General features: G+C 39.3%; 1 protein-coding gene across 9 annotated transcripts in view; it reads left to right on the forward strand.

Moving 5' to 3' along the window:
• ABLIM2 (actin binding LIM protein family member 2) overlaps positions 1-25,987 on the forward strand; it is a 148,064-nt gene that overhangs the window by 110,237 nt on the left and 11,840 nt on the right. For 4 of the 9 annotated variants that reach the window (XM_063337137.1, XM_063337138.1, XM_063337139.1 and 1 more), the window contains 9 exons: positions 1,233-1,331; positions 6,897-6,998; positions 8,215-8,268; positions 12,927-12,979; positions 13,608-13,755; positions 19,247-19,305; positions 21,637-21,691; positions 22,841-22,905; positions 23,085-23,165. In XM_063337137.1, coding sequence (XP_063193207.1) covers positions 1,233-1,331; positions 6,897-6,998; positions 8,215-8,268; positions 12,927-12,979; positions 13,608-13,755; positions 19,247-19,305; positions 21,637-21,691; positions 22,841-22,905; positions 23,085-23,165 — 716 coding nt within the window. The remainder of the gene's footprint in view (positions 1-1,232; positions 1,332-6,896; positions 6,999-8,214; positions 8,269-12,926; positions 12,980-13,607; positions 13,756-19,246; positions 19,306-21,636; positions 21,692-22,840; positions 22,906-23,084; positions 23,166-25,987) is intronic. The other 5 variants (XM_063337143.1, XM_063337142.1, XM_063337145.1 and 2 more) reach the window with 3 other exon arrangements.

Genomic DNA, 25,987 nt, shown 5'->3' on the forward strand with positions numbered 1-25,987 from the left:
TACAGCAATGTTTATTGCAGCTCTCGGCTGTAGCGGCAGCTGCATCGGTGTTCTTGTTGCACAGAGAGGAGGGATCACCCCTTTTAGTCTCTGTGTGGGGGCCCCATACAAAAGCACGTTTGTGTTTGGGCATTGCACAGAGTTCTATCCTTAGAAACAATCAACTAAATTTTTCAAAATTCATTCCAATTTTTCTCCACTCCGTCATCTGGGTGGAAAACACAGAGCATTTGTATTATTTTCTTGGCGTCTTTTCATTTCACTGGGGATATGTTATAATTATAAACTAGTTTGGAAAATTGGGAGTTCATAATCTTTCCATTGGAAATTAAAATTTTATGGTTAACACAAATAATTTTTACAGGAATTGAATATTTGTACTACATAAAGTCTTTGAAGTGGAAATGAGAGAGAGTATCAGATCTATTAGAGAGAGGGAAGATTAGTCTCTGCTGAAGGTCTGGCAGCTGTGTCGTGCTTAAGTTTAGCTGCACACTGTTAAAGGAAGGAGGGAAGACAAAAGAAATTCTAAATTAATTCTCATGTTTTACAGATTCAGTGAAAATTTAGAAGATAGTCATTATAATTGCCACTTTTAATAATTACCGTTAGTCCTACAAAATATGTTATCAGGACATTATTACAACAAAGCAAAGATGACTTCTGAGAACGTTTTTCAAAGTACTCAATCACATGTCTAACTTTCAGAGCTCAAATAACTTCAGGATGTTTCTTCAAAGCTTAAATTAGTCATGCACTTGAGTATCCTGGTGCGTTGTGAACTAAATCCTGCCAGCGCGCACCGACGGCAAGTGAGAACTGGACCCACTCGTAGCACAGTTCTCGGCAGAGACGAGGCTCTCCCCATTTCATTTCATTAGATCCATTATAAGCATATATCATTCCCTCTTGCAGCTTTTGAATATGCAGATTTTCCCCTGAGTGCAGCTATGCTTTTTGTGGTGCCTTTTCTGGAATATTTTCTGATGCGTTACATTATCAGTATTTTCTATGATATCCTTTCTGTCTGCAGAAAGCCCGTGTCCCTTGGCCAACTGCATAGTACGGCCACTGTGAAGTTTTTAGCAATAAACAGAAGTTTTAAATATAAACTATATGTTTTCTAAGCATCAGGAGGAAAATGTTCCTGAAAAAAAGGATGGCATTGTAATTTGTGGCTTTCAGTAAGTGAACTAAATAGTTTATTTTCACTTACTCTCTGTTGCCCCCAGCTGGTACTCAGAGTCTTGGTACCAGTAGCTGCATCTCCCTGCCCCAACACCCAAGCCCTACATCTACATTCAGACATCATTACATCCCTTTCTTCAAAGGTAAGGTCCAGGAATGCAAAACCGTGCTGTGATACTGTAGACTTACTCAGATGTGTTTCACTTTTATGTCTGTGCAAGCATGGCTTCCACTTGGATAAAATTTGTCTTAATTTTGTGCAAGTGCTTTTTTGATGTATTGTGTAAGTTTTAAGAACTGAGTGGGTATGGGTTGTTTTATTTTTGCTTTTTTTCAGTGAGTGTTAAGTGTTTTTCAAAGGGGTGGAGGGAAGGGATTAGATTTTCTAATGAAAATGAGGGAGGGAAATACTTTAAAAGTCAATTTGTTCTAAAATATATTGTTTACCCTATTTTGGTGATGCTAAATAAATATAACAAGCTTATATGTTGGATCCAACATTGGATGATCAGTTATCTAACCTTCTAACCTACATTTAGGGATTTTTCATGTTATTTGTAGCATTACCAAAAGTTATGCCAGATAAGCTGGTTAAATCAATATACCTGCACTGATTAGCAAATAGTGTTATAAAACAGTGTAAGTGATTCTAGTCTCCTTGCCAATGATTTTTTTTTGCAGTGGATGTTAACTTTTAATGACTTCCATGTTGCGGATGTGAGACAGTAACAAGAAATGCCAAGAACTTTTGAGGCAAAGGCTATTTTTTTTTTAGCTAGTTAGTTTATTGTCAGAAAGAGAAGACATTCAGCTACCACATGTATCTTCCCCTGAGTCTGTCCTCTCTAGTAACAATACAAGTGGGGAGGAGACATGAATGATGAACGCCAAACGTTTTCAGTGCCTGTTCCTTGACTCTCATGTACTGTTTGATTTAATAAAGCAAAACTGTTCTTCTTGCCTTCATAACCAGTACAGAAAAGGAAGTGACCCTCTGCAGGAACCGGACTTGCAAACTCAAATGAATAGCAGGCGCTCATCACCTTTGGAAAAAATAACTAATGCATCTTCATTGGGCCCTAATGCATCCAGAAACAGTTCTGCCCAAAGTCAACTGAATTTCACTGGTATAAGCAGGAACAGAATCAGGCTCGAGTCTCCCAAATGTGATCCCTGAGAGAAAATTTCAGAAGAAAAAGCTGATGAGATTAAACGGATTGTTGCCATTTTAAAATCTACCTGCAAAACTCCTTCCCCACACCCTGGGTGGTGGGAACGTTTCTTGGGAGGCTGGCACACGCCCTGGTATTCCCTGAGGCGCCGCGTGAACAATTTTTTGATCTGCCCTCTGAATTTGGGTGATATCATCCAGCCTGATGTACTGAGTAAGAAAAACCTCTTCAGTGTGCTGCAGTGCACGATATCACTGTATGGAAAGCTCTTACTCGAAAGCCCGCCTGCAGTTGCTTAGCAGCATTCCTGGTAAAATGAGTTTCTGTTTGGTGCTCCCTGCTCTTGCTCAGAGCAGCAGCGATTACTTTGTGCTGCTCTTTGGGGGAAGAAGTCCTCAAGTGGCGGCTCCTTGTGCCCAAACAATTATTTTAGTAGTGTGATCAAAATTATAATGTTTTGCAAGTCTGCAGCTCTTTTTATCAAGGAGCTAAAATATTTTGCAAGCGGTAGCTTACAGTCCCTCACAGCGCTCCTGTGAGGCAGGCAAGCCTGTTTATACTTTCCCTGTGTAGGTAATCCTGAGCCCTGCAGAGGTTGTATGGATTATCCGCTGTTTTACACCAAGTTAACATCTCAGTCCGAAAGGAGTCAGAAGATTTGCCCCCATCCTCTTCACGTTCTCTGAATGCTTTTCTCTGAGTTGCAGACCGTATTTTTTCCTTATCTCGAGAAGCCTTTTGAGGGTGTCAGTGTGCTGGTTTTTTCTCTTCAAAGTGGTTAGCGTGGGGAGAGTAGGATTGTAGAAATAGTTCCTTTGTATCCAGACCAAGGTTAACGTTGCCACTTCAGTTTTAAAAAAGTGAAGTCACGCTCATTTAAAAAATTTTGATTAAATCCCAAAATAAAACACTGCTTAATAATGCTAGCTTATTATCTTTGTAAGAACAGCACTCCACAATTGTCATTAAAAATATTTCTTCAAGCTTTCAGGAGACACAAATGTTACTACCCTAGGGAAATTAAAACAGGCAGAATCTTCCTTTTGACTTTACTGGGTTTGCATCATATTCTTTCTGAGAATTACATGGTTCATCATTTTTCCAGTGAAAAATATGATTACTGAGTTCCTGTTCTTTCTTCAGTGTACTCTAGTCTATCTCCCATGAAATGTAATAGGATGAGCTATTCTTTATCATGCAGACAAATGATTTGGTTGTGCTCTTTTAAGGATTTTTTTTTTTTTTTTTTGTCTTGCAAATGTCTCTTCAAAATAAATCCTGTGCAACCTCACTTTGAGAAAGCTTCACAGTTCGTGCCCTTGCGAATCACAGGGTGTGATATTCCAAGTACCAACGCTTGGTGTAACTCTTCCTCTTGAGGTGATGGAGTCAGTGAGCGTACAGGCTGTGCTGAGCCCTACTGAAAAAATGCTTACTAAAATGTGGTGGAAAGTATCTTGCCTTTCTAGTGCAGGAGCACAGCTTCCAAAGCCCGTTTCATTTGGCTTTGAAAGCTTGAAAAGAATTAGTCATCAAACTTCAAAAAACTTTAATGTACCATGTGCAGAGATACTAAAGGATCCAGTTTCGGGAGTAGGCTCTGACATCTCCCTCATTAGGCCAGTGGTATCTGTTTGGTGTTCAATCCTCAACTCAGACAGCTCTTACTTTAACTTGTTATCAAATCTCCCATCCTCCCAGATAAGATGAAAGCTGACTAGGAAGGAGGTATAAACAATATGATACTTTTCCTGACAATCCCTTGAAAAGGGAGCATGGTCTGAGCTCTGGTCAGTTGGCTCCATGCACACAAGGTTAAAAGAGCAGCCTACCCTCTCAGCAGCCAAAAGACACAAGGAAGTTTTTGTGGTTGACACTCAAGTTCAAAGCAAACCTTTCCAGATTCTTTCCAAGTTAAACAAAATCCAGGGAAGAATTCATGATTCTGGTTTTTCAGTCTGCACTGACCAGTAGAGCAGATCACAGCCTGCAGCTCCTTGTGGCAAAAGACAAAACCAGAAGTTTGAAAAATATCTCTCTCGGGTAGTTTTATTTTCCCTGAGACCTTGTTTGAAGTTCTTCAATGTATACCAGGCAAACCTTGAAAGAGACAAATTCTTGGCAAAGTTTCATTTTAGAGATTTTTTTTTTTTTTTTTTACAGGCTAGATTAAATGACTGACTGGAGTTCCTACACATGAAATTTCTACGTCGGTCTTTAGTTTGCTTTATGGTTAACTACATAAATTTTGTATGCGAAATGTAAAATGCAACTGCTTTTTTGTGTTTGTCCAGATCAATGGCAGAGTTATAAATACAATTTAAATGCACATCAGCTTGTATGAGTGGGCTGCAAGAAGAACCTTTTCCCTCGTTTCATCCTTAATTCTTCCCTTTCGAGCAAGTTAGAGGGGATGGCTTTGCAAATCGCTCCACCGAGGTGATCCTTGCATTGAGCAGTTCATGGATTTTCTGTCCCCTGGTACTTGTGCTTGCATCCTGTTCTCCTACAACTGATTCCTCTCAATCAGTACTTCCTCCCGATTCCCCGCTGACACTCTATCCCTGTCCCTCAAGAATGACTCTCTATGTATGTACAATGCCAGCATCTTGGGATCACTGCTCAGTGAAGTAATTATTCATGCCAGTCATATATGAATATGAGGTTTTAATAATACACTAATTTTAAGCAAATCAGGAATTGATACACTGTGAAAGTCACCTGACAACTTTCCTTTTCTTTTAAGTTAAAAAATTCCAAAAGTAACATCACTTTGGGATGAAGATTTTTTAAGGTTCTTGGAGTTTTAAAGGACCTTACTTAAATAAGTGTCTATCACTGCTCTTTGCATTCAAAGTTGGAGTGACGCTGAGGCTTCTTCCACTTTGTAGGGGTGGCCAAGCATCTGGGCAGCAAGCAGCAAAGAAAGAGGGAATTAACAAACGTGCAGTGAAAACCTGTCACCGTTTCTTTCCTTCCAAAGACAAAGCAGGAATCAAGAAACTGAGTAACAGCGTGGTTCCTTGTCTGAGGACAACTTGACTGGTAGCTGGTGATGACGCACCATGCTTTTAGTAATGCCATAATCCTTCCCTTACTTTTTGGAAGGGCCATAGGCTAACAGCATGTGCAGTTGTAATTTCACTTTCTCAACTGCTCTGATTACCTCTTTTTTTTTTTTCAACAAGAAATCACTATTATTGAGTACACAGTGGTAATGTCTGAATACCTTTCGAGTTTTAATTTTGCACCAACTATGAAAATAACAGACACAAAGTTTAGAACGAATTTAGAATTGTCATGAGATACGCAGCACGCTCTTCTGACCTCTTCTGGCTTGCTTTTCCTCCTGTCGAACTCAGTGGCGCTACCCAGTTGATTTCAGTGGTGCGTGTCAAGGCTGGCTTTGGTGACAGACCAATAACCACGCGTCCACTGCTTGTCAAGAGAGGCATGGGTTCAGCAGAGGCCACCTCCATGGGCATGGCCTAGGCAGTTATGGTAATCCAGTAGTTTTATGGTTATAAAACTTCCCCTCCCTGAAGGCAGAACTCAGTTACAGGTCTAGTGCTCCGAGCTGCTGCACTTTCTTTACCTCCCCCAAAAACTTGCTGTAATTTCATTGTTACTAGCCATTAAATTTGTGCTCCATCCACACTAAAACAATAACAGTGAATTAACAACCATTTTGTGTAAGAATAAATGTCATGTTTGGCTTCCAGTTGCTTAACAGTGCTGTAAATTATATGGATTTTACAAGTCCCAAAAAAGTAGAGCTTTACTTTTTTGTTTGCCAAGCAGCACTATAATGCCATAGAGTGTGCTTCGGGGAAATTAGCTAAGAGGAAATGAATGGCACCTACTGAGCATTTGACAAAACAAGTGGGAAAATGAATATGGATCAGTCTATGTATATCTTGAAATTTGGTGAAGTGACTATGGCATTATAGATTCATGACTTGATAATCCAACTTTGTTTGCATAAATATGCTGTGGCATGTTACCTGTGGGAAAAGTTTGCAATTAAGAACCAAATTTCAACATCTGTTTTTGTCGCCGATGTATGCAGGAATATTTGACTTAACCATAACATTTGTTTTTTGGCCTAGTCCTGCTTTGAGATAATTTGAAAAGTACTGAATGATTTCATTACTGGTTTCAGGGGCAGACTATAAACCATAGCATTAAACTTTTCAAAAACTTGATTGAGAGATTATTCCGTTATGGCTATGCAAAATACATTACAAGATTGTGGATGTTATTATCCTTTTCTTCATTAAAGTGTTGTTAAAAGAGAAGCGTTAGTTTCAAAGTGGGGCAGTTTAATCTGATATTATATATCAGATATTCATTACTGATGAGATGTTTGGAGACTTGAGCCAATACACTGTGCTGAAAAATAATGGGTTTTACAAAAACCATATATTTAAAATTGTTGGATTAACAAGTCATTCTGAACAAGCTTTTACGCTTAAAATACTCTACTTTGCTTTCCATTTTTTCTTTTATCTGCTTTCTTTGCTCTTCCCCTTGGAGGCAGTGAAAGTGGTCGGAGCACTCCAAGCTTATCCATGTACTCAGACAGCAAATCTTCACCTTCTGTCTATCAGCAGGCTCCTAGGCATTTCCATATTCCAGGTAGGCATTCACTGCTTAGCTTTTGATCTTCGATTGCTGGCACCTGTTTATTCTCTTCTGAATGTAATTTTATTTTATTTTTGCATTGATTTGTGAACTTCGAACTGCAAGAGAAGAAAACGTTTGATAAGTGAAAATCTGTTAACAGTTTAACTTGGTCTCAGAAATGAAGGAGTTAGAGAGCTGTGTGCTTACGTACATAAAAAATGCATTGGAGGAGGCAGTCAGTGATGAATGCTATCGAGCCAACAAAGATACAGTTATTTATAGTGCCATTGCTTCACACGTCTGTCAAATTTGTGTGCAGGAGGGAAGGCTGAAGGGGTTTGGGGTTTTGGTTTTTTCCTTATCCATAGACTTTAAAAATAGCTGGTAGACCTTAGACCTCCAGGAGGCTCACTGTGGTTGTGTCTTTGCACATGTACTATACTGTTTTCAAGTTCACATTCAGTCAACGAGCACATTAAATTTATGTCCACACTGTTAGCTTTTTGACTGCTAAGCACATCTACTTGTTCAATGGAATAGTTTATTTATGTTTAGCTTCTGGGGTTAATGTTTCTATAAACACACAGTAATTAGGAGTTGTATCTGCTGAAGTCTGCGGTACTAAGTAAATCTGTTGTCCGTACAACATGATATGGGAACCCTAGACTGTGCCTCTGGGGGCTTTCAAAAAATTCCTGGAAAGCCGGGTTAGCTATACAATTCAAAATTAAGACAAACTATAGAATTTCCTATAAGAATATTGGGCATTTCCAGTATAAGCATCTATATCTGAACATGTACATTTTCTTCATAATTAATGGAGAAAGTCCCCTTTCAAGTGTGATTATAGTCTGCTGTGCCTGTATATGGATTTTAAGTACTGAGTGTAGCCAGTTTCTTTGTTGTCTATGAAGTATACATTAGTAGTGCAGACGTAACCACCTATGTTTCAGCAAATGAATGCCATTCAAGGTGTCCTAAAGCATTTTGAGGGACTTACGGGTGATTATACTGCAGAGGTAGGCATAGCCAATGTTTTAAATGTATAAAGATGGTGGGTAAGGCTTCATTCTCTTGTAATAACGAGTGAATGACAAGCCACTGAGTGAATGCGTAGTCTTTGCTGAAGTGTTTGCATTTTTAGTGTTGTTGAGAGGAGACAAGAGCAGCATGGTCTGAACTGCTTGCTTACTCTCTTATTCTTTCCTTTCTCTTTCCTTTTTCTCAGACACTGGCGTAAAAGATAACATCTATAGGAAACCTCCTATCTACAAACAGCATGGTACAGTCTGCTTTTCTCTGTGGCACTTTTCTCTACATGTCCTTGTAAAGAAATGCTATTGACTTCTGGATTAGTTTGCTGTAGCCTTCACATTTCATTATGTCCCCACAATCTCAAATAGAAAAGGAAAAAAAGTAATGTGAAAATTAAATAGCATTTTATATAAGATGATATCCAAGGATTCAGTAAGTTCTCTAAAACCGGGATAATGATGTTTTGATTTGTCTTGGTAATTCAGAGCTGATAGTAACTTGTAAGCAATTTTCTTATTTATGGAATGATATAAAACATGTAACTGTAGGAAGTTGTTCTTCTCTTTTCAGACCGTGTCTTGGTGTATCTAGTTTTTGTAAATAATTCTGACTTCTACATTGCTGGGGAAAAAAATGTTCATTGATAAGTGGTGTGTATGAAATACCTATTTTTCATCTGCAAGTTGTTCAAGATGTAAAATATCAGGAACAAATGTGATCACACCATGGCAGTGAGGAGCAAATTCAGTAGCTGATAACGTTGGCAAGATATGATTGGAAAAACTTTGGTAAACCCAGCAACAAAATTGTTGTCTGAGTTTCTAAAGAACAGAAAGAGATACGCGATGTTTTAGACCACTGAGGATCTGACTTAAGACTCTAGTAAATGTAAAAAATAGAAATACGAAGTCTGCATTCTTCTCTTATTATTTTTGCTGTATATCTCACTGATTAACATCAATGGAATTTCCATATTGGTGTCAGTTCCTACTGTGTTCTCAGTGATGTTTGACAATGATCTTGGTTTATGGTACAGGCTTAGTAATACAGAATTCATTTTTCTAAACTGAATTCCATTGTTGCTCTTTGAATCAAATATGTATGGATTCTGCTGTAATAGGGTGCCTGAGAAGTGCAGAAGTACACTTCTGATTAAGAGTCATGACTGGGGTACTCCTGTACTCAGAAGCAAAGGACAATAATAAAATAAGTAACATAAATCTGCCCCAAACCAAAAATTGTATTTTAATAATGGTTACTCCCCATCTTGGGAATGAATGAGAGAATAAAATAAACATGAGAGATGTTTATCACAAAGTGAGCAGTAGCTACGGCACTTTGGGGATGAAAGCTTGTATCTTTGGGGATGCAGATGGGAGAGCAAAGCTGTGCCACTCTTCATGGCAAGGGCTGGTCCAGTCTGTGCCTGCCAGCTGTGTCTCTGTTGGAGCAACTCCTCCCATCCTCTTACCTTCTGCAGCACTGTCTGCACAGAGGTGACCTCCCATGTTGTATGTGAGAGTGAGAAAGCTCCGTGTGTCTGTTCTCCCTGGCTTTAGCTGATAGCTGAAAACTTCCTGTGAGTGAAAGGTTAGGGAACTGCAGATACATCACTGGCTTCAGGGTCATAACAAGGAAAATACATTTTGCGTATTTTTCTTTTGTGGTAACAGGAGGCTTTAACTCATTTTATAATACCCAATTAACATAGTTTTAAAAAGGTTGCTTTTATGTAGTTAATCATTTTTTACTATCTTTCACGGAAAACAAGTTATTTCTGTTTTGGATGAAGTTCTAGTTTGGATCTGATACAGTAATTGGAGAAAGAAAATTGTCAACTGATGTCTCCCAACTGAGTGAGTCAGCCTGTGCACGTTCGCAGTGACTGGTGCTTCACACTAAAGTAACTGCGCATTCAAATCATCCAGAGTTAGGTAACCTCTGTGGTTTTCTGGGTATGGTTTTGAGCAAAGTCAGACTCGCTGACGTTTCAGTGCACTTTTAGGTGTTGGTCTTTGATGTACATTTTCTGCTCACAATATCCTAATCTTGGACAAACTAATGTTACCCCTAAGGCAAAGAGATAGTATCTGTTTGGTTTAGTGCTTGATTTAATGTAATCTGCCAACCTTATAGTCTGCTCAAGCTCTCTAATTCCTTCTTGTCTTTAGATATACAAATCATTTGAGGCAAATACTCAGGCTGAGCAAAAAAAGCTACTGTCAGAGGAAAAAGTTGAGTGTTACAGTGGTCTTTGGAAAGATCATGAACAAATGCAAAGTTACAGTCATCTGGTGTAAATCAGCATAGCTTCACTGATTTACGCAAGCTGATGATATGGCTCTGATGTCCCGTATCTTGGCTGCGTCATTTAATGTTACAGATATTTTTGGTTTGCAAAGATGATTCTAAGCAGCAGCTTTTTTTCTGTTCCAGGCCAGGCATTTTTATATCAGTTTTCCATCCTTCAGATATGCAGCTGAAGTCTGGTTTATGTCAGTTTTGCACTGCTCTATGGAGTTGTTCCTCGTAATCACTGGAGTGAGCAGAGAATTAAATTATTGAGTCAGCAATCTCTATGGGTTAACAAGAATATATGTTTTAAACTTTCTTTTATAGATTATAGGTGTTCTGAAAAGTTGTGTTGAAAATACATGCTCATTTTCCTACTAAAGAGCAAAACATTATTTTCTCTAACTCAAAACCAGAAAAAAATCAATGAACTTTCCTTCCAATAAATAAATAAACGAATAAATAAAATTTATATTTTATTGTGGAAGAACTCCCAGCGGCTAAAGCACGGACACATGAGCAGCTGATGATTCAGCTCCTCAAGCTAATGGGACACTGAACTGGTACATGATGAAAAGGAGCCAGAGAACATTCCTTCATTGAAGAGACCAAGTTTGAACAAACAAGCACAAAAATGTTCTTTAAAACAAAAAGGGCAAGAAGCTCTTCCAGAACATTTGGCTTTAAAAGGTTTCAGTTACAGCAGTGCCCAGCAGATTTGCTGTAGCTACAGCTCTGTGTTTCTATTATAAACACCCAACTGCAGAATGAAAAAGGTGGTGGAAGAATGGGACATATGAGAGATCAGGCTGAGAGCTGGGGTCGGAAAGTGAAGAGTGCGGGAGCCTCTGTGGCTGTTCATGTGTGTGTGCGTGTTCATGTTTCAGAAATAGTTTAACATAGTTCAAAGCTTAAAAAAAAAAATGAAGAGGTTTGCTCTTCTGCAATATTAGCACTGATCCATGTGAAACATTGGGGTTCACAGCAGAACTGGGTATCCCTTGTAGCAGTGAAGCTAATGCTCAGTACTGATGAAATTCAGGCCACTTGGATTTCTCTGCCAACCATGTGTTGTAGAAGCACTCTCAGGAACTCGGAAGGGGCCAGTCTTCATGGCCCCTGTTGGTTGAATAATGCTTTGGATTAAACTTGGTTTGTTATCCTTTGAAAATGTCAACATCTTGAAACAAAAACAATTTCCAAAAACACATCAGAATCTCTATATGGATTTCTGATTTAGTGAGAGCAAGATCCATACATGTAACCTGGAACAACATGTTGACTGGTGTTTTAGGGTGTGCTCCCTAAATATCAGTGAGCCAGGATTAAATCTTTCTTGCAATGCAGAGACTTTATTCTTCATCTGTCATATATGGATATTTCTTTCTATTTCTTTCTTAGAGAAGCAGCTTGCCATCTTGGGAAAATGCCCTTGTCAGGATGCTGTTAGCTAACTGTAAAAACCTTGAGTTTTTTCATAATGCTGCTTTTATTTTATGGCCCAGTTTTGTTTTGCCACATTAAATTGAGAAAAAAACTCCACCCTCTACAGTTACAGATTTTCACCTCTAACCCATACATTTTTTTCCTTACTGCAATTTGTCAAGTATCACCTCCTCAACAAAACCAGTTAAGGTCTGCATGGGAGCTGCGTAATGGCACCAGAAAATAAAACTGAATAGCGCTGAAATGCTAGTGGTGGGGGCCTTTTGCCCGTTGTAGTTCAGATGCAGGGCAGGTCCTCTGCAAACACGCTGGACGGGGGAATGGAGATGGCAGAGTTGTTCCCAACTTTGCTGGGAGCGTTGCAGCACTTCTAACAGCACAACTTGATCTCCTCCTCACCTCTGTCTCCGAGAGTCTAATCTGAGCCTTAACTTTTGTATTACCATACTATTTTTATTATTAATAAATATGTTTTCTGACTGCATTGTGTTGCATGGGGCTCTTGTGTTGCCCTTGTACTCAGGCATTGCAGACAAACCCCTTGTTATGATGACTTCTCATGGACTTAAAATTGTGCTAGATCATTGCATTACTCCAGTTTTGTGCCATTAAACTCTCCCCAAACAGCACAGAGCAATACAAAGGCAAGTAGGACTCAAATTTTGGGACTTCATCTGAAATGCTGTGAAATCCACAACAAAATATTTCTGTAAGATTCTGAGGTGTAACTCAGTGTGTGGAACATAAAAGACAAGGAAAACATCATTTGATGGTTGTGAACCATCTAATGAATAGCTTTTAAGATGTCAGTTTTGAGTTTTTCTTCCCAGCAAGTTGGAAAGCTACAAGAAAATAAACCAACAGTAAAATATCAGCAATTCCCCAAACATAGTTACTTCCTAAAAAGATAGATTCAAAGTCCAGCAAGAATAGATTCTGTAAATTCACTGTGTGTCTGAAGGATGGGTATTACTGTAACCAATTTCAAAATGATTTTAGGTAACTCTGTGAAACCATAGCTCTACACATTGAATTTTCTGACCAGCTGTTTTGGGTTTTTTTGGTTGTTTCTTTTTCCTCTCTTAAAAATATTTGGAACATAACCACAGTCAAAACAGACGACAAAAAAAATGTAATCTGTTCTAATTTTTAAAATTAATCTTCCAGCCGCAAGAAGATCAGAAGGGGAGGATGGAAGCTTGGATCAGGACAGTAAGAAGGTAATGATCAGAAAGCACAAAAGGGGCTAGTTTATTGATCTTTCTTGAAGCAACTGTTTTTTAAAACCTGTTCATACGTAAAGGTATTCTTTCTATATAACTGAAATAATAATTACTACTTTTAGGTCTTTCCAAGAAGATATAGAAAAGTTAAATCTCTCACACAGAGGGTTTAGAATCTACATTCTACAGTAAAGAAAGGAATAGGGATATTGAGATTAAGAGCAATAAGCTCAGGGATTTTCACTCAGTCTCAATATATACATTGGTGATTCAGTTCAGCCTGTGGACTTTTACTTAGTGTGCATATTAACATACAAGAAAAATGTTCACGGAAGATTAATTCTAAGAAAATTGCATAGTGCATCTTCTCAAGTGGGGGGCAGTGGGCAACTCAATTAACAGAGAAACTATCCTCAACCCACCTGTGAGTTAAAAGTTTTTGGAAGCTGTGGCATCTACCAGGGAGTCCCACAATATAGTCAACTTTTATCATTTGATAAAGGATGGTGCAAGTTGCAATGAGCATAAAAACCCAGTCGGTTCACAAGACTTCCCAGACAGGTGAAGTAGAACTGCATTGAGATGTTGAATTCTGAATCCTATAGCGGGCTTTTACTCTCTCCAGCTAAAGACCAGTTGGCTTATTCTGAAAGGGGATATGGACACCAGAACTAATTCCCCGGATTCAGACACCCGGTCCCTGTCTCTTACTGCCGGAACCGACAGAGAAAACTTCCCGAGGGTGCAGGAGGGCACGACTGCCGGCTACTCCCGTGAGTACTGCTACCCGTTTTCAGTAGGCGGGATGGTAGTGTCAGGCAGATGGTTGATTTGTGCTAATTGCTCCTTGATACAAACTACCTGTTTTGAATATTAGTGGAGACATTTCTTCTGTATCATGATAAAGCATAAAGAACACTTTGCTCCATAGATTAATTTGGAATAGACATTTTTTTATTCTTTCTCACAGTTATACCTATAAGTTCACAGAAATCTTCCAGATATATAAGCCGTTGAGCAACCAGGTGGAATAATGGGATAATTTTGTTGCTAAATACTAGACTGAAGACCATATGTCCATGTTTGCTGTCAATACCACAAGCATGTTCTACACATTTCTTACTCCACACCTCAGCAAGTCAGGAGGTGAGGGAGATGATCATCAGAATTGAGTCTGAATTTTACTTTTAGATTACATAATTGACAAAAAATAGGCTAAATTAATTTTAACAGATAACTGGGCCATTTCGCTCCCTGCCTCCTCCACTTCACACCATACAGCAGTAGCAGGTCATCTGGGGTAAACGAGTTGGGGAAGCAGTTTTCCAAAAGAATGCATCCAATGCGAGGCATGTCTGGCGGCAGGGCTAGGATGTCAGTCTTGTGGGCATTTTGGTAATGTGATAGCTGGCTCCATCAACTTATATTAAGGAAATTATGGCTTAGCTATGTGAGGAAGAGGAAAAACAGATGCTACAAAGTCTGTCACAAGGCTGTAACAAGATAAAGAGGATCAGTTATTTTTGATCATCAGTCTCAGTGGTCTAACTTGAGGGGATTTGATTCCTTAGTCCTCACCAGACATTGCATACATGTGCATGAAGCGTATTGTAGGATTCTCTGTGCAGGGGAAACTGAGTCTGACCAGCTCACACACCGAACATCCATAAGTCACTGCCCAGAAATGAACACCTAAACCTTCCATTGTAATGCGCATGTTGGGTATTTTTGGAAGCTTTCTGGAGTTGATACAATGCATTTCTACATATGTATTGAGTGAATAGTCCTTGCGTGCAAATTTTAAGTAGGGAGAAGTATGTTGCACAACGAGAACTGTCATAAAAGAACAACATAAGGTGTCAGTTTTTTTCAAGAGCATATTGCTATACCTGTCAGTCTTCTATACCAGCATTTCTTTTATGTTTTTTTTTATTATGGAGCTATTAAAACTAGAAATGCAAAAGATGGTTCATGCCTCTGTCAGGGTCGATATCACCTCTGTGCCAGTGCAATATAGGTTGTGTAGTTCATTTTCCATTGCTTTTGTCAGTGTTTCTCTGTCCCTCATGAAAGTTGGCCCTGTTACTCAATTTGCAGCTGCACAGAAATGACATTGAGGAAGTTTTCTTTTCCTGACATTTACGCTTTTTTTTTTTCCTTTCTTTATGGTTTTATTCAGTCATCTGACTGTTTTAATATCCAAGGACACACTAAGTAATTCCTTCTCTACTCAGTGTTTCCCTATTTAGTTCTGAATATTTGTAGTCTGTCACATGTCCCATTGGCCACGGAAGAGTAGCTTCTTTGCCTCTTGCACTTACGGTTGAGAACTCCGACATTCAGCCCCATCTCTGTAGCTTAGTCAGTGAGTATCAGAGAAAACGAACTTTTCAGGTATAGGTTCAGTGCCAAGGGGTTATATGCAGAGTGGAGGAAGTTAGCAGGCATCAGACCGCGAGTCTCTGGTGATGTGTCCAAACATACTGTGCAAACAGCCCTGTGTTCATCTGTCCAGCCTCTGAGCAAACCAGAGAACGGTTATTTTGCTCTAGAAGATGTTTAGCCACATGATGTTAGCTATATGCCCAGAAGAATGCATCTAACAACAAAGCACATCAGTATGAGGCTTTTTTTTACAGGCCTGCTGTATCTAGAGTGGAGCTTGCATCTCCTTACATCCACCTGTGCCAATGTGTCTTGTTTCTGTATATATAGATGTTTAATAGTTAATCATTTAGCGTAATTCATAAATTTAAGTGTCAAATATTTAGGAAAGCAGATACCTAGCAAGGTGTGTAACCCTTGCTGTTCATGTGTCTCTGGTGTGCTGAGGGGCAAGCTCAGAATATCCAGGGTAGACTGAATGTCATACTGGAAAAAGCAGGAACCATATCCATGCAGAGAGTAATTGTTCAGATAGTGCCTACTTAGAAGGAAAGATTGCTTTATCTTGGTCAGTTACTCCAGAAAATTTACTATAACAGTACAACTGCAGTTGGATGTGATAACGAGCGGTATGTGGTTGTTGGCTTTCAGTGTCCTATTTTTATTTTATATTAAAAAAAAAAGCAGAAAATTAAAAAGTATTTAACTTTGCAACTAAGTTCATGGGAAACAAAAGCTAACTGAAATACAGTTCCCGCGGGAGTCAGTGGGTCTTGCTAGCTTGTTTTGGGCTATTCTGGCTTTATTTGCCTCCTGGATTTTTTCCAGCCGGCCACACGATGTCGCTTGTGCCCGCAGATGTGGCTCAGTCCTGGCAGCCTGGGAGGCAGCTGCTACATGCTGAAGTGAATTGGGTTTGTTTTCAAACCGGTCTTTACCTTAGTGCATTTTTCCTTGGTAACTGCGTAGTATTATTTGGTGATAGAAAAAAAGTGTCTCGCCCATCTTCTCTGTAGCCAGGAGGCCAAGAAATGGAACTCCACACTGATGTTCAGCACCAGCATCTTTTTCCAGGCAGGAGCAGAGATGATAGTTTTGTTGCAGATACATTCGTTCTGTCTTGCAGGTATTATACTCCTTGCCCTCTGGTGTCACTGCCATTCCGATAACAAGCAACGATAAGTTTCTAGTTTCCAAACTGGAATAGCTAAGTGACCCATCTAATTCAGTATTCATCACTACATCCCTGTATCAGACATGGAAAGCCCCTGCGGGGATGAAAACAAAAGTTCTGCTCATAGTTTATACCAATTCTCAGATGGTGGTTGATTGTGTTTCTAAAAATTCTCTTGCTTTTATAGATCATCTTTATTTTACTAGCTTAAATAAGTCAAGTTTATCAAGCCTTCTTTCCTGCGATGAGCTTTCAATGCCCCAGTTATCCTGTAGGCCGCTGGTCTGGTGGAGTTAATTTAACCCACTTGAACACTGATGAACAAGAACAGCACAAAGGATTCCTCCAGGATCTTCTGTCACTGCCTGAAAATACTATTATTTCTGTATCTTGTATGTATCAGGACAGACATATCCAACTTGTGCTTTTTTTTAAACTTATATTAGCAACTCAAGGTCATCTTGTGATTGAGCTGTATATCTAAGCCTGTCTCCTGCCCTGTCATTTCCAAATTATGAGCTCTCAGTTTAAATAGAAGTTTGGGGTATTTGTTAGTCCCCAAGTGCATGACTTTTCCTATGAATTATTACATTTTATCCCATTTCTATTACTCTGATGTTCAAGGTTATCCCAGTTCTTTATGATACCCCAATCCTCTTCTATACTGGCAGTGCTTTATAACTTTGTTTAGACTTGGAAGTTTATTAGCCCGTTACTATTTTTGGTGTTCAGATTATTAGTGAAAACAAGAGGCAATTTCAACTCGACACCAGTCCATGATGACACTTTTCTCTGTCAGCTCTGCTCAGTTCTCACTACCTGTTTTTTACATTTCATTATTTTCTTACTGAGCCTACAGTTCCTTTGATAAACTCCATCTTCTCCAGATTTGCTAAATGCAAATTAAATATTTCATGTGCAGCCAAATACCAAACACTGTAATGATATCACATTAGATGAGACCAAATAAAATTTATGTTGTGCTGAAGTAATTTCTCTTAACAAAGAAAGCTACCAAGAAAGTCTGGCAGTGTGTCTTCAACTTATGTCAAACCAATTAAAATCTATGTGAATATAATTAATTTTATGTTTACTTTGATGTTTTTGTTCAGTCTTTCCTTAAGGTTTCTGTTGGTAGCAAACTGGTGGCTCCTCATTATCTATTTCCCCTATTAAATATAAGAAGTATAGTTGTTGTTCTCCAATGATAAGGGGTATTGGACTTGTGATTCAATATGAGCTTATCACTCCTTGTTTAAGTACATAAATGCTTTGAATTATGTTTCCGTCACAACTGTGATTCATTGGCATACCCTCATTTCGTGAGCTTTCCCTCCTTGCTCAGTACTCTACCTTTTGTTCCTAAAATCAGAGGTGAAGTATTCCTTCAGTGTTGGAGCCCTACCTAGGTTACCTTTCACCTCTGCTGTTTACTGACATAGCGTAACTCCCCGTGATCCCATTTCTTCTTTCCTTGTTCTCTTTTTATTTGGATAGCTGGAGAACCTTTTGCTATTTGTTTTAATATCATTTTCAGTGTTTAACTCAGCTTGACTTCTGGCAGTTCTCACTTTATCTCAGCACATCGTGAGCTCTTTGCTGATCCATCTTTTCTTTTTTCTTTCTGTATGCTTATTCTTAATCATCTCCTTAGGGTATTTATTAATCCAGTGGGGTCTGGAGTCCCTTCCTGCATTCCCTGTTGGACACAGATTGCTAACATTTTTGACAGAAAGAAGCATTGTACATTCAGTTCTTTGAGCTAACTGACTTCTGTAACTCTTTGCATCAAATTATCAAAGTTTCCTGTACTGGAATCAAGAATGTTTATTACACATGTGTTTTTTCATCTTCTATTTAATTTAAACTGATTCAGCTTGTCACTTCTATATAGCATTATTTTTATTAACCAAAAACTAATCTGAAGCACTTTTTGTCCTTTCATCGACATAAGGAACTTCCAGACTTTCTTATTAGACTGTCGATATTAAAAATAAGGCTCTTCGGTTGTTTCATAGTGACTGCAGAGTTTCATCACCATATCACATCCAGTTTGTTCACGGTGACACCACTTTGCCAATTTTGCCTATCTTAAACTCTCTTTCCCTTGAGTGTTTCTACACTCAGTGATTTACTTTATCCATTGCCATATCTTCAGTTGTGCTTGTTTCCACTTGAAGCAGTAGAAGAAGTTTTAAAGAAAGAAAAAAAAAAAAAGTTGTGGGTTTTTTTAAGTGGTAGGATACCAGACCTTCTTTTTTTAAGAAACAAAACCAAAACCAGACCACATAGACCATGATCAGAAGTGATGTAACTCTAAAATGATGGTACCTTTAATCCCATTTTCAAGTCATGGCTAAACACCAAGTTGGAGGACAGAGATTTCACAAGCTCTCAAATCTGCTTTGCATCACGAAGCTGCATAAGGCTTCCATAATATGAGTCCCAAAACTTTCTTTGTGTCATGCCTGGTAAGGTGATTGCATCCTGGCATGCTGTTACTTATAGACATTCACATGTACATTTTCATGTACACTACATATGGAGAAGATGTGAGCATTGCTCAGTTATATTTCATCTCGTTAATAGAATGTACATATTGATCTTGTACTTTCAGTTTCTGGATGGTTTCTTGAATTCTGTGTTTTAGTAGGCTGTAAAGGATTTACAAAAAAAAAAATAGCTGTATATTATATCTTTTACAGGATTTCCATATTCTAAATCAGCTTCTCTACCTGGCTACGGAAAGAATGGCTTACATCAGGTAGGTATACATTTAAATGCATTCTCCAGACAAGAGTGTATCATAAATAGGCAGCTTAGTAAGTAGCTGAAAATCTACACAGTAATAACAATTCAAAGATGTTTTGGCTGCCAGCCTTGTCTGACAGATTCATACCCTGTGTGGGTTACAGTTTGTCTGTCTGCAAGAGTAAGACAGACTGAGGCTTCTCCTTTTAATTGTGTGCAACATAAGCATTAGGAATCTTGATTCTCCTCCCAAAAGAAACAGCGGTCCAAAAGTGTACAGGCTGCACATATTAATAGATCACAGTATAGATTGAATTAATGATAGAGTGGGTTAGGCCTAATTAGGCAAGTAATGATCTTAGAGCAAAGGTGGAGCAGCCCACATCCATTGCATTTCTTGAACCATCTGTTCTGTTTTTTTTAGTATGTGTGTGTTTGTGTGTGTATATATATATATATATGCATAGAGTCATTGTACTTCTAAGGCGGGGAGAGAGCGATACAGAGAGAATGGCAGGCAGCAATCTAGAAAGCAAAATGCATAACAAAATTATGAACAGATCAGACTAGGCATTCTTTTTCTAATCCTTTTTTATAGTTTTTTTAAGTCTTTAGGAAAAAAGCATCTTTGACACTGTGGTGTGTCTCTGGCATCTAGTGTTATGGGTTCTCAGTTCATGGCTTGTATTTTTAGGTACAAACTCATGATGGTGACAAATTGGCAATACATAGGTGCATATGCACTTACATTTTGAAGATTGATTTGTGTCTAAATTACATGGACAGGACCTCGTTCAAATACCCTCCTTTCTCCAAAGGAAGATGTAAAAGCTACAAAAGCGGGATTAAACTTCCAATGACCTGCAGTTTGGCTCTTATCACTGGGGAAGGAGCTACAAGAAAACAACTGTCAGAGGGTAGCTAAATGAATTTTTCAGTAGCTCCTGAAACCTTCATCCCTTTGAGTTAATATTGCAAGAATAATTGTGCCTGCGTTGCTTCAATACCTGGATGCTTGAATTCCTCTCTGAAGGAACCAGTGACGCTGGCAACTTGATCAAATGAGATTTAGGAATTTGAAAGGGTCTAGATAAACCTGTCCCTGCCTCTGAGTCAAAACCTTTTTTCTGACTTCTCAGAGTAATGGTTACCAGTAACCTGAAGCGAGCGAGCGACAGACCTGCGCCCAGCTTCTGCACTGGTGAGGCACCAAAGCCATCAGCGGGCTTCACCTGGATGAGGCCAAGCCAAACTCCATCAGCAGTGGAGCAAACTCCATCAGCTGAAGCCCTGCAATGTAACATGAAAGCAGCAGATGGCAGCATTTGTCCCACCTAAAGGGTCCAACCTCCCATCTGAAAACTGTAGGAAAGTTGAAAAGGTTGCTCATGGTCAAATCCTTGAGGCCAAAATTCTTCTCAGAATGGGTGTCCGCTCTTTGGATTGCAGGTTCATACCGGCTTTTGTGGTTTGTTATTTTTAATCAGCCATCTCACTGCTGCATAACAAAATAAACCAAAACCAAACAATAAGGAGCCTTGCAGGTTATTGTCAGCATAGCTGTGCACACCGTTGATACCTTAACAGGCAAAAATGAGACTCAGGGGAAAAAAAATCATATAATAGTGCTTTAGTGATCTCCTGTAATGTTTTTCATCATAGCGTTGGCCAGCAAAGGAAAAAGACAGTGGGTCAAACAAAGCGATGGCACATACGTACAGTTCTCCCTGCTCTCAGTGGCATCAGCATTGTGAAGCCACGAGCAGAAAGAGACAAGTTTCAGTGCAGCATAAGTGATTTGTGACAATGGCAGTAAGACATCTGCATCACAGGGAAAGGCATGTGACAATCTCAGTCTTACCTTACTGCCAGGTCTTCAAATGGGGGTGGCTGGTGGCTTTCTGACACCTTTCTGTCTCATTGAAAGCTGTGAGGAATCAGAGCTCAAAAATGTCCAAAGGGCTTAGAGGTGGGGTGTGTTGACATGACACTGCAGTTGCCTCTCTGAGTGACATCCAAGCGCCAGCTTTCACTGGTCTGTAGAAGTTCACAGCGTAGGCAGCAAGCTGCACCTGCAGTGCCTCCAAGGACCCAGGCACTCCATCCTCTTCTACAGACAGAACTCCATCTCTGTAATCGTAGGTTGATGGGTGTTGTGAGCATTTGGGATGCCTGCTGTGAGCAATTAGGTCAAGTTCCAATGAGACTTATTCCTCTTTCTCTCTCACGAGGATCTGTATTTTGGTTGTGTGGTACCAGCTGATTTTTTTTTTTTCCTCTCAACAATGTACAGTGTGGTTTTGTGGTGTATTTTGCTGCTACATTTCTTTTTTTTCTCTTTCAGCCTGAAAATATGGGCCAATATGAAACGGACCAGGAGGCGAGCTGGGGGATGAAAGGTACATTGCAATATCATTTCCACTCCACTTCATGTTTTCTTCCTTTGAGGATGCTCATTAACATGTTGCCATAAAGGTTACTATTCTCAGAGCTTCACATAATAATGACTAGACAGAGACCCAGCTCAGCATCATGTTTTCACAGTGAATCTTCTTTTTATCTAACTGAACATAAAGGCCAGACTGAAGTCTGCATCATAAAGTGGTGCAACTAGGCTGAGTCAATCTCAGTGTCCTCAATATGTGGCAACAGCCTCTGTGGTGGTGGTTTCATATCAAAGAGAGGAAGCAATTTAGGAACATGCATCTACTCATGGGGAAGAGCAGGATTTTGTTTCCAAGACACTTAATCTCGTTTTAAAAACCTTACTCTAATGCTTCACTTCATGCCTCTGTGTTGATACAAATCTTTGTCTCTGTGTTTGAATAGTTTAAAGTACAGATTTTGAAAAGTAGACTTATCTCTAATTTCATTTCAGACCATAAAAAGGTCTATGAAAACATACCAGCTATCCTGGTTGTATTTAGTCATCGTTGTGAACAGATGACCTTGTGGTGGTCATATCATGTATAGTCCTACACTGACCTAACTACAATACTCTTGTGCTAGTTTAGATCCAGGAGTCATTTTCCCCACATCCCCAAACGATCTTTTCTTCACTGTTGTTATTCCTACTGCAGTCAGCCCAAGTGCAGGATGTTGGCATCTTGGAATATTGTATTAACTCAATGGTTTTCATATATGTTCCCAAACTGACATGCCTGTAATAATCCGTATATTTTAACTATTTTCAGTAAAGAACAGTAAGGGCAGGACTTTGGGATGACTGACTTAACTCTGCACGAAAGCCCCCTGTAAAAAGAAATTCCCAATTTTGCCAGACACTGTGTAACCCAATGGCATCGGGAGATGAATTTTCTGTAATAAGCCTTTGGTTTCAAGGACTATTGCTTCGGTAATGGACGGTGTTATAGGCATTCAGAGCACGGGGGTGAAACGTTTACTATGCATGCAGTTCAACAACAACTATTGAGAAGAGAGAAATGTAGTAGCATAACAAAATGCCGATGTACCCAGATGTTCATTGCAGTTACTCCAAAAGAAGCCTCTAAATTCTAAACTGTGAACCTGTTCTCGTTCTCTTGCAGAATACAAGGTAAGACGGGCTTTTCCAACACTGGAAGAACAATCAGATTCAGCACTTCCTAGCAAGGTTACATGTGTTCCTTTTTTTTTTTTTAATTTTATTTTGTTAATTTTTGTCCCAGTGAAATATATGTCAAATCAGGATGCAAGTATGTACCATTTAAATTAGTAAGTTCCCCGCACTGTCATTTCCACGCATCAGAATCAGATTTGGCTGGAGTTCACATGCTCTTGTCTCTTTAACAGATTTATCCTTATAAAACACTTATTGTAACAAACCGAGTTCGTGTGAAATTGCCTAAGGATGTGGACAGGACCAGGCTGGAGGTAGGAATGATATTTACTTGATGGCTTTGCAAGTCTTTGTCCTCTTTCTTTACCATCTTAGATATTCCTGTGCCCAAGTAATAGCAACAAAAGAATAGAGAGAAGAGAGGAATAACATTACATATTATATTTTATTTCAAAACACTAGTATGTAGGCAGTTTAACTAAAAAAGAGTAGCCAAAAGCCTGGCAAATGTCTGACCAAATGGTGTTTTACAAAGATACTGATGAACCCCATGATTATAGAATGGGGTGCCTGTAAAAAAAACTTTTTTTTTAATTCCTGTAAAAGACACCCTCCTAGAATAACCCGAGTATTATAAAAAAATCTCCATTTATCCTGCAAATGTATGGGCCTGTGTTTCTGGTCCATTGCCTTATTCAACCTATGCTTTGTCTGTGCGATCCATGATCACTGTGCTACAGGTTTGCTGTAGCGTCCACCTCTCTCAAGGAGCAGTAGTATAAGCTGGAGAAATGCAGATATAATTTATTGTAAAGGAAAGCTTAGTTTCCAAAGGCCAAATCCTGAAGTCAGTGTTCAAGCGAAATTCATGAGGTTGGGTTTTTTTGAGTGATTAATGACAGGATTGAATAAAGACTCACCTAAATTATTAAACTAATGTATCTTTGCGTAAATTCCTATTCAGAAGAAGAGAGAGTTCAACAAAAATTATGTGATTAACAATATTGGACTCTGGGGAAGATTTATATTTAAATAAATTTATCGTGTTTTTAACTTCATGATGTGACAAGAAAAGAAGAAAGAAACTTTAATATTAAAGTAAAAAAAAGAAGAAAAACTGAAGTAGCATCAAGTTCCTTATTTAAAAAAAATAAAAATTTACCAAATTCTTATACGTGAAGTATATTTTGGAAATGATGCTATGTTCTTAAATACTTAAATGTGCTTGTCGCCTGATTACCCAGCAAGTGGTATTGATTTGATTGTAAGGAAAAAAGAGCCTCAAATGTGTGCTGTTTCAAGCCTAGGGTATAGCAAGGCATGGTAGCAATAATAAAAAGAATAATGATTCCAGAATAAGGAGCAGGGAGTTGGAGGGATACTCATCTGGACACATCCTCTAAAGGATTCTTTCATGTATATACATACATACGTGTGTGTGTGTATTAAAGAATAGAGTCTTTGTTTAAACACATCAGGCTCGTCTGAATAGCAAATGCATCTCCAAATTGCTTTTTTTAAGGCAACGTATAGTTTGCTTTGGATGGATCGTGCCTGTCCTGGCTGCCATTATCCGTAACTCATACGCTGTCCTCAGCTGGGATCGCTGTTTGTTTAACAGAGGAATTGCTGGGTCTGCCTGGTACCAGGTGCAGCCTGGTGCCTGATGCCTCAAGGAGCCCGACCGCTTCAAAGATCTCACAGAGGTTTGCAAAAAGAACAATAAACGAGATCTGCTTCGAACCCGCACCAGGAAAGTGATAAGGGGACCAGGCTGACCCTGCTGATTGTTGCACTGTGTTAAACGCACGTGTCTGCAGGAAGGACTCCTTTGGAGACCATCTTACATTCATTAGGGATTGGTCGGTTTTTAAACAATTAAATTAGCAGGATTACAACTACTGGAGAAACAGAGGCAGCAGCTCATGTACACATTCAAACCATATGCAGAGTTGACAGGCACAAACTGTTGCCTTCCCTGCCGGCCTCTTCCCCTCCTCCCTGACCCTTCCTTCTGCATTACAGAGTTGCTGGAAATAAGTGCCTTTGCATAGAAAAGCAGTTTCGTTATTTCCTCTTGTGGCAGATGAAGAAGATTGTAACTTAGTTGCTGACTTGTGCATTCAGCAGATTTCAGGCTTGGGTGAGATCCAGGCTCCAAGAGCCCAGGATTACGGGAGTTTATTGGTTTGCACAGGAGCAGACCAGGGTTAGACATACCCACCATCTGTTAGTAGAGGACCCACTTAGCATATTTTGTTATCTTCAGGCTTTTGGGAAGCAATACTGGAAGCAGGTTTTTAAGGTTAGATTTCACCTTTTCTCGAGCTCCATTTCACATTCACTAGAGGGTGTGGTTCGATGCTCACAGATGTCTAGGAAGCAAGTGCCCTCTGTGAGCAGAATGGGTTGCCGGCTGGTCTCGTGTTTTCATCCTGCACAGCAAGTGTCACTCTTGAAAGGGCTGGATTGTGCCTACAGAAGTGGTGAAGGTAATAGCACTGCTGAGCCCATGCATTATCCAAGCTGTAGATTGATTAATCATGGAAAATCTTTTAAGAAAAAAATCCATGTTCTAATATTCCAGTTTTGTTACGATGAGTTTAGTGAACTGAAGCCTCACCTTGCTCTCGCTGCCGCAAATCAGCGGGAGCTCCTGGCTGTGATGACTGTGGGCAAGATACAGGTGGTGTCACTGGAAGGAGACCTAGAGCCATTGTGTTTTATATCAGCTATCAAACCTGAAAGCAGTCTTACCATGTCCAGTATGATTAGAATATCTCACACGTCATGTTTCTGATTTCCTAGTCTACTTAAGAGTAATAAGTTGAATAAGTCTGCATGAGCTAGCTTTATTTAACAGCCCTCTTGCAAGTTGACTTGAAGCAGGCTCCTGTTTGTGAAACAGTTTGTTATGAACTTTGAATGATCTGGCATAAATGTCATGGAAAAGGCACTGTTGTTTGTCTCTGATTCCCTCTTACAAGGGAAGTCTCCTATATTGAATGCTTCTGTCATGGAAAGTGAACTCAACTAAATGGTATTAGCTCCTTCAGTCAAATTAAGGGAGGCTGTAACGAAGGCCTCGGCTAGTGGTCAAGGGTCGCAGGAGGGTGGGGTTTTAATGGGTGGTAGT

The sequence above is a fragment of the Chroicocephalus ridibundus genome, chromosome 5 (genome assembly GCF_963924245.1).
Source record: "Chroicocephalus ridibundus chromosome 5, bChrRid1.1, whole genome shotgun sequence".
Lineage (NCBI taxonomy): Eukaryota > Metazoa > Chordata > Aves > Charadriiformes > Laridae > Chroicocephalus > Chroicocephalus ridibundus.